The following is a 9,176-nucleotide window of genomic DNA, read 5'->3' on the forward strand; positions in this document are numbered from 1 at the left end:
GCTTAATTCAATGTCGGCGAACAAACCGATTTTAATGATCTGCCAAAGAAGTCCCAGAACCAGATGAGGTTTCCCAGCCCGCAAATCTTCTGCACCGATGTTCACAACGTGACACCCAATGGCAGAAGCAGAGTTCAGGGCCAAGTTCAAGTTTTCCTGCAAGACAGCCAAATTACACACTTGTTTCTTGACCTTTCCAGTTTTTAGCAGTCTGCTCTTCCCTTCACTGAAAATGATACCCAATGAAGAAATTAATACACTGTATTCGTTTCCCCCACATATGGTCCACAGAAAACAAATTCCAGACTCCGGTGTTTAAAAGCATAGCTAAACCAAATCCCAGCTCTATTGCTGTTGTCTTTTGTAAAAGTTCATGGCAAGTTAACTCTGTATTTTTATTTGGTCCCTTTTGAGGCACGCTGACACTAAAGGAAAGGTCTGAGTGACCCGAGTAAGTACATCTATGTAAGGAAAGTGTCGTGTTTCTAAAATTGCCTAAACTAGAATTCAATAGTATTGCAGAAGTTACCGATTTCCACATCTCTTGCCTGAGGAAATGATGCTATCTAATACTCTAAAACTCACTTAATGGAAAAGAAAAATTCTCCATCCCTTAAGCACAACAATTAATTTAGCGCTTACATATTTCTGCTCATTCCTGCAATGCCTGTACATTATCATGTACTGAAGAGAAAAGAGGGTTTTGGAATTAGACCAGGAGTTGAATCTCAGTTCCATCCAACATTAACCTTGGGCAGGCTCAGAAACCTTTCTGAGACCCAGCTCTCTGTAAAGCAGGGTAAGAACCTTAAACTCAGAGGTCTTCTGAGGATTAACCAAGAACCGAGAGTAGCAGACACTAGGGTATTCAGAATAGATGCTCAGACAGTACCTTCAAGGAAGAGGGAAGGTAGAATACTGCATACCTGAATGATGAAAAATGTAAGTTTCTTCTTGTTGATTGCTCTTTCATCAATTGTGTCAGGAACTGAAAGGTTGATCATTTTACTGAAATAACAATTTTAAAAAATGAATTGAGTTTTTGGTTTAATTTGCAAGAGGGTGGGTGTGCTCACCAGAGAAAGACCAAGAAGGAGAGAGAAATTGTGGTATGGCCATACCACAATCCTTTCTTCTCCATTTCTTTCTCCTTTCGGGATTTTGGGAACACGTGCACACACACCTGGCATTTTTCTTTTTTTTCAAGTCACTGGTTCTGGGACTCAAACTGCAGTCAGCCGTGTGGGATCCAGCCATCTTAACACCATGCCACAGGCTGACCAGAGTTCATTTACTTTTTTAAAGAAGTTATTTTATTGTTTATTTATTTGTTTATTTTAATTTGACCAGAGAGAGACAGAATGAGAGAGCTAGAGAGAGAGAATGCAAAAGTGAGAAGGCAAGTTGCAATGTCCAGGACTCGAACCACAGTCGAGTCCCTTTGAAGGGTGATTTCTTGCTTTCTGTCTCTCTGTCTCTCCAGTGAGCGCATGTGCCCTATAGTAAAAATCTCTCTAAAAAATATATATATTTTTTCATAAGCGAGCGAGTGTGAGAGAGACAGAGGGAGAGCACCCCCAACAGGGTCTTGACATCATGATCCACTCCCAGCCTTGGTCAGCCCAGGTTCATAGGCATGTGCATGCCTAGCATATTCAAGGAGGCCTCTAGGCAAGAACCCAGAAACTTCCCACGTGGGTCAGCTTTACAGAGCACAGCATTGTAACACTACATCACTGTCCAGCCTCAATCATTTTCCATCCTAATTATTCCCTGAGGTGAAGCTGTCAAGCATTCAGAAACAAATGTATCAATTATGTCAAAGACTATTTTTGGAAATCTGAATATAAAGCAAGATAACATCTTACCAAAGCACAATTCCATCACCGACGGCCTTGAACAGGTCATCAGTGTTTGGGTTCATTGGTATAACATGTCTGCAGTCGGGATCATTTTCCAAAGCTTTGTTTATCCAGTTAACAAAAGCATATTTTTCTTCCTCTAAAATATTAAATGACATACGATTAGTTCATACTGTAGGTTGAATATCTGACGCCAAAGCTTAAAATAGTTGTGTAGTAGTTCTGAAGTTAACGTGTCACAAACATGTGGCTATGCTCTTTGGAAACTAGACACTTGGATTTGGCTATTAGACACCACAAAATTAACAAAATGGATAGAGTAAACTGATCCTTAGAAGAATTAGCTCCAAGATTTTTTAAAATGCAGTTATATTATTGCAATAAAGCGTAGCATCACACATACGCTATCATGTCTCTTGCAAGCTAACAAAGTCATGCTACAATGCTTTTTGGTGAGTATTGGTCCCAAATCCACATCAGAAATGACTTCTACTATATATATATTTTTCCAAGACGGAGAGAGAAATTGAGAGGGGAAAGTGAGAAATCAACCCCCTAGGAGAATGGCTAGCTACATCATATTCCCTTTTCCTCCAATCTCCTCCTAGGATTTTGAACATGTATGACCAGCGTGTTTTCTTTTTTTTTTTTTTTAAAGAGAGATTTTTGCCATAGGGTGTGTGCGCCTGCCCGAGAGACAGAGGGAGACAGAGAGACAGAAAGCGAGAAATCACCTCCCGGAGAGATGACCATGTCACAATCCCTCCTCCTCTCCTCTCCTCTTGGGATCTTGGGCAAGCACTCACACGTGCCCAGTGTGTTTCAAGCCACTGGGTCTGGGACTTGAAGCGCACTAGGCTATGTGGAAGTCCAGCAACGTAACCATTACACCAGCTGCTGGTCTCATCCAGCGTGATTTTTAAGCTGCCCAGGTCTAGGACTCAAACTGTGGTTGGCTCTGTGGGAGTCCACTGTCTTAACCATCATGTCACCTGCTGGCCTCAGGACTTCCACTATATTCTCAATGAGGAAGAAATGCTTTTTTCCCCAGAGTCCCTCCATGACATGATTGCACCCACTCCACTTAGTTCGCTGCGTGAGTACCATGCAGGTGGAACTAGTACCTGAGTAAGAATGCTGGGTTCCTTCACTGGACAGCTCTGAAGTTCCTCCCAGAGCACATATCCCTTCTTTCCTGTTGATTGCTTTGCGGAAGGTTTTGGCAATATCACTGCTCTTGACTTCTTGGAAAATCTATGAATTAAAAGAATTTCGTTGACTCACAGTTTTTACTTAGGGATGATAATAAGTACATTTACCTTTTGATATCTTCACCACCTACATTTCTTCCCCATAGGTCATGAGTCTTAAAAGGATACGCAAGACTGGGCTGGAATTTTTGAAATGCTAAGCAACTAAAGCAAGCACTCCATACCGCTAGTGAAAATGAAGCACTTGGGAAGCCAATTGCACACAGTTGTCAAAAACATTAAGTGTCACATGCATTGAATGGACTTCAGGCCCAAAGCTAGTGTGGTTCAAAGGCACAGGTAAATCTGTTCATTTTCTGTGGACAAGGAAGGCTTTGTTCTTTTCTTAGCGAGAAAAGGCCAAAGGATCCCCTTTCTTTACCCACAATTCTTAGTGTAAAGAAAGATAAAAATGTATGACTTGATCAAAAAACTATTTTGGGGAATAATGGGGGTAGCTCAGTAAAGATCATTCAATCCACACTTGCAGACTAATAGGGTGAAAAAAGGGTGTTAAGCTGGCAGTAAGAGATAACGATCGAGAATAAACACACTCGCAAAAGACTTTTCGTGCTTGTGTTTAGGCATTGATGAAGTCTAGCTTCTCTTCATGGTAAGAAACATGGCTAAACACAACAGTTAAGCACTGTGCAGAGGAAGCCAGATCCCACGTGGCCGACCAGAGCTCAGGTCCTGTTGAAATATATGCCAGGGGCAAGCACACACATAGCCGGGATACTTACAGTATGAAGAATTGGAGGGAAAAGAATTGTGGTGTGACCAGGACCCATTGGGAGGTGCTTTATCAATGTCTCTCTTACTCTCTTGTGTGCTTTCTGGCATTTGTTTTTAATTTGCAATAGGGTGTGTGGGTGCTGGAGAGAAAGTGAAAAGGCACCTCCCCCCCCCAACACACACACCACATTCCCTTCTCCTCCACTCTCCTCTTGGGATTTTGGGTGCGCATGCACAAGTGCCTGGCATGTTTTGCAAGCCACTGGGTCTGGGACTCGAACCATGTAGTTGGCCATGTGGAATCCAGCTGCCTTAACCATTGCCATCTGACTGGCCCTCCCTCTGGCATTAAAAAAAGAAGAAGGGGAAAAAAAAAGAGAGCAAATTTCACCAATAAAATGATCATGATCAAAGGTCTGTGTATATATTTCCTAAATACTGGATTATACCTAATTCCAAATCTGTTCTTGATTTACCAATGTGTAGGGCTAAATTAGCCACAACTAGAAAAACAGGAGCAATATGTAGCAAATTTATAAAACTTTATCTTTTTTTTTTTTTTTTGAGAGGTTTTTGCTATAGGGCGTATGTAGTTGCTGGAGAGACAGAAACAAAAAGCAAGGAATCACCCCCCAGGGGGGATGGCCATGCTGCAATCCCTTCTCCTCCATTCTCCTCTCGGGATCTTGGGCACGCACGCACATGAGCCCAGCGTGAGTTTTAAGCCACTGGGTCCAGGACTCTAACCGCAGTCGACTACGTGAAAGTCCAGCAATGTAACCATTATGCCATCTGCTGGTCCCATAAAACTTTTTTTCAATGGTGCTTAGAACCCATGAAAGTGGACTTACCAAAGAAACTTAACGACTCTAAAGGAAAAGTTGCTGAAAGAAGGAGTCCGTTTTTATATTTACCTTTCTCAGGAGGCCTGCTTTTTATAATTACTCCAACTAGAGAAAGAGACTTTTTGTAATTGGGAGAAAAGGTACTGTCTGTGTTGTCAGGAGCCCTACCACAAAGTCATCTTCTCCTCTTACCTCCCGAAATTTTCCTTGGACTTATCCACCCAAGTTTAGTTAAGAAAATAGTAAGCATTGAGTTTTACAAAATCAGGCTTACTCAATTTCTACAGCTGTGATTTTGTGCTATGCCTGTAATTTCAGAGGTTGAATTTTATTGGGTTGTGGGAAAAGTCATGATGTATTTTTGCATAGAAAAACATAGAAAAAAAAGTCATGGCTTTTCCAACAACTCAGTAGAATGGATGTGTGTGTGTGTGTGCGCTTCCATGTCGGAATACCTATGTAGACACACACATAGCGATGGCCCTGTTGCCCTGAACCAACACAATCCCTCTTCTTGCTCTACAGCCATTATATTAACTTTTTTTTTTGAGAGAGAGATTTTTGCTATAGGGCGCGTATGCTCGCCAGAAAGACAGAGAGAGACAGAGAGACAGAAAGCGAGAAATCACTCCTCAGGGGGGATGGTCACACCACAATCCCTTCTCCTCCATTCTGTTCTCGGGATCCTGGGCACGCACGCACACGCGCCCGGCTTGACTTCAAGCCACCAAGTCTGGGACTCAAACCACGGTCGACTAAATGGGAGTCCAGCAACGTAGCCATTACACCATCTGCTGGTCCCAGGCATTGTATTAACTTTTGCTAACTAATAATGTGGTGCTGACTCACATAACTGCAGGTCATTTTCAAATGATTAAAATTAGTTTTACTTATAATCTGATTCTTAATCTGACTCAACTTTCATTCCATTTATCTTAAATATCCAAGCCAAGATTATAGAACAAAATGCCTATCTGGAAATGCAGCAATGCTTTAACTGAGATATTTTGGTCCCATAGCACCCTCCTTTTTTTTTAGTTATTAATTTTATTTATTAGTTTTTAATTTGCTATAGGGCACATGTGCTTACCAGAGAAAGAAAGAGAAAAAATGAAAAAGCAAGCCCCCAGGTCTGGGACTCAAACTGCACTCAGACTTGTGGGAGTCCAGCACCTTAACCACAATGCTACCTGCTGGCCCCTGCAGTCCCTGAGATAACAATGCATTTGCTCAGTGCAAAGACACTATTCACTAGTGTACTTCATTCTGAGCCTTCATTTAGTAAAACATTGTCAAGTAAATTAAAATCTGAATCTGCAGCCTGAGATGCCACAGATCACTGCAATAACAAAAAATGTTACCATCTCAGCATAAGATGTGGAAAGTTATTTTTCTTCTTAAAAATACCTTCTGAGACCAGCAGATGGCAGAATGGTTACATCGCTGGACTCCCATGTAGTTGACCATGGTTTAAGTCACTGACCTGGAAGCTTAAAACGCACGCTGGGTGTGTGTGCGCATGCGTGCCCAAAATCCCAAGAGGAGAATGGAAGAGAAAGGATTGCGGCATGGCCATTCCCTTGGGGGTGATTTCTTGCTGTCTGTCTCTTTGTTTCTCTCTGTCTGGTGAGTGCATGCACCCTATAACAAACCTCTCTTTAAAAAAAATTGCTAGGGTGTGCATGAACTTCTGAGAGAGCGAGCGAGCGAGAGAGAGAGAGAGAGAGGGAGACAGTGGGAGAGCACCCCTCTCTATCGGAGATGGTCGTTCCATAATCCCTTCTCCTCCCTTTCTCCTTTCAGGATTGTGAGCATACATGCAAATGTGCCTGGCATGTTTTTTCAAGCTGCTGGGTCTGGGATTTGAACTGTGCATTCAGCATTGGAATCTAGCCTCCTCAACCACCACACCACGGGCTTACCAGAAAAGTTATTTTGCTTATTATGAGTACTTTTGCTTCAAGAACCATTTACTTGTAAAAATTAGGTTGTTTCAATATGATCACAATTTTAGCTGAAAAATAAATCCAATATTGTAAACATTATGGAAAAAAAGAATTGTCAAAAAAAAAAAAAAAAAAAAAAGAAAAAAGAGTATCTCTGCTGTATAGTACCCTAATGCATTTGCTTTTGTGGCTTTAGTTAACTCCCTTGTGCTTGGGAATGACATGCAAAGCCGTAATTAAATTTGTCAATTTTCAATCATCTTACAAGAGTTACCTGAGTTTCTTTTAAAAATATTTATAAATGAATTATTTCAGCTAAGCTCAAATATTCCATTTCACAGTATTTCCCTTTGTTCCTTGGACAAAAAAAAAAAAACCTAAAAATAATACAAGAGAACTGAAGGTTTGTCTCTATGTTAAACTGATTTACTACATGAGAAGTTGTATTTTGCTCTCTACTTTTACTAACGAAATTGCTGGTGTGGCTGATGACTATCGAGTATGAGCTTTGGCTTAACAAGAATCTCTGAAATCAGAGACAGCACAAGGCCCACTACTGTGCCGGAGTGCTCAATGAATCTTTTCAAAGCTGCCCGTTGTGATACTAATGAGCTCACTGTTTTGTGCTGTTTTTCCTCCATGTGGAAAAACTTGCTTTATCATCTGTGAGCAAACTCCTGGTGTACTTCTCTCTGGAGGCATGATCTCTTCTCATGCAATACATGTTTTTCATTTTCTTTTACAGATTATAAATGTTTCTTATCCCTTCTGTAAGTTTCACCTTCCTCCCTCCCTCTCTCCCGCCCTCCCCTTTCACTCTCCCTTTTCAATGCCAGAGGGCCTATACACTGGCCAGAGAGACAGCAAGGGAGAGAGAGAGGGAGAGGGAGAGGGAGAGGGAGAAAGCACCCCCCAAGGGGGTGTGATCACACCGTAATTTGGGGTACACATGCGCCTGGTGTGTCTTTCACACCTCTGGGGCTGGTATTCAAACCACTGGGACAACCATGTGGGATCTGGCTCCCTTAACCACCAGGCTAGTGGCCTGGCCTACCATCTTTCTTTCAAAGAACCTCAGCAGCTAGCTAACTTCTTTTGACCCTAGAGTTAGCTCATCATCGGACCTAGTGGCCAAGCCAAAGCAATCCAGAGCCATATGACTTAAGAAGGAAAGATTTCAGAAAGAATTGCAAAAAAATATTGATTGCCTTCCAGTGTTTGGGGCTTGTTTCCAAAGTAGCAGGTTTGAATTTTTCCTTTTCCTTTTTTTTTTTTTTTTGGGAATCTGTTGGCCCAAGCTTAGGAATAATTGGAAAAGAACACAGCTCTTTAAAAAAATAGAAGACCCCGACAACTAACACCTACATAGATAGCATTTCCCATATGCCTGGCACCACTCTAAGTGCTTTATTCCTGTTAAGTTATTTACTCCTATGAGGTCAGTACTGTTATGCAAAGAAAATTTCTCATTAAAATAAATTTTACATGATCATCTCTGCTGAAAGGACTTCTTGCCATACCAGTTTTTAATAATCAAAGAAAAATATCTATTGGGACGAGCACTTGGCGTAATGGCTATGTTGCTGGATTCCCATGTAGTAGACTGCAGTTCGAGTCCTGGACTCGGTGGCTTAAACTCACGCCAGGCATGTGTGTGTGCGTGCCCAAGATTCCGAGAAGAGAATGGAAGAGAAGGGATTGCGGCGTGGCCATCCCCCCTAGGGGGTGATTTCTTGCTTTCTGTTTCTCTGTCTCTCTCTGTCTTTCTGGCGAGTGCACGTGCCCTATAGCAAAAACCTCCCCCCCCCAAAAAAATGTCTTACTATAAGTATAGAAACTATTGGGGCCAGCAGGTGGCGTGGTGGTTAAGAGCACTGGATTCCCACATGGTCGACTGTGGTTTGAGTCCTGGACCTGGAGACTTGCTTTCTCACTTTCCCTTTCTTTCTCTCTCTCTGGTCAAAATTTAAAAATGATAATAACAGCAAATGGCATTAAATAAATAAATAAATATTTTTTTTTAAAAAAAGAAACTATTGAAATACATAGAAAAAACAAAAGCAGGATGTTAAATTGAATTTTCTGAAGTCTACATAGAGTTTTGGGATTCTTTATTGTCCTGTCTATATATATTCTTCTCCAAAATGAACACAAACTCCTTTTGTTAATAAGTTGGTTTGTAAAGAATACCACTTAAGGGACAATTCAAATTACCAACAAAAACCTAACATGCAAGAACACGTTTGTTCATACTTCCTTATGCTAATGCCCGACAGGAATAACAGGCCTCTGATTTCTTGGATTACTAAGACAGTCTGTAAGATGTCTCATTGATGACAGAGCAGAAGGGAGTGGACGGACATCTGGTTAAACACCCATCTTTCGGTCCAGTCATGGTGATACCATTCAAAAACCTCAGACAGGTTACTTTATTGTCCTTCATATTTTACATTTCTTGAATAGCAGGGAGGTAACCGGAAAAAGCCACTAGTCATAGTCCTCCGTGTAATGTTGGGCACGTAGCCTCCTTTTTCAAGA

At 41.5% G+C, this 9,176-nt stretch overlaps 1 protein-coding gene across 1 annotated transcript in view; it reads right to left on the reverse strand.

Annotated features, from left to right (window-relative positions):
- PLS3 (plastin 3) overlaps positions 1-9,176 on the reverse strand; it is a gene marked incomplete in the record, with an annotated part of 72,858 nt that overhangs the window by 18,062 nt on the left and 45,620 nt on the right. Inside the window, 4 exon segments of the mRNA XM_027767047.1 lie at positions 1-156; positions 927-1,008; positions 1,869-2,001; positions 2,987-3,116. Of these exon segments, the coding sequence (XP_027622848.1) occupies positions 1-156; positions 927-1,008; positions 1,869-2,001; positions 2,987-3,116 (501 nt within the window).

This window comes from Tupaia chinensis, unplaced genomic scaffold (genome assembly GCF_000334495.1).
Source record: "Tupaia chinensis unplaced genomic scaffold, TupChi_1.0 Scaffold143886_1, whole genome shotgun sequence".
NCBI classification, from domain to species: domain Eukaryota; kingdom Metazoa; phylum Chordata; class Mammalia; order Scandentia; family Tupaiidae; genus Tupaia; species Tupaia belangeri.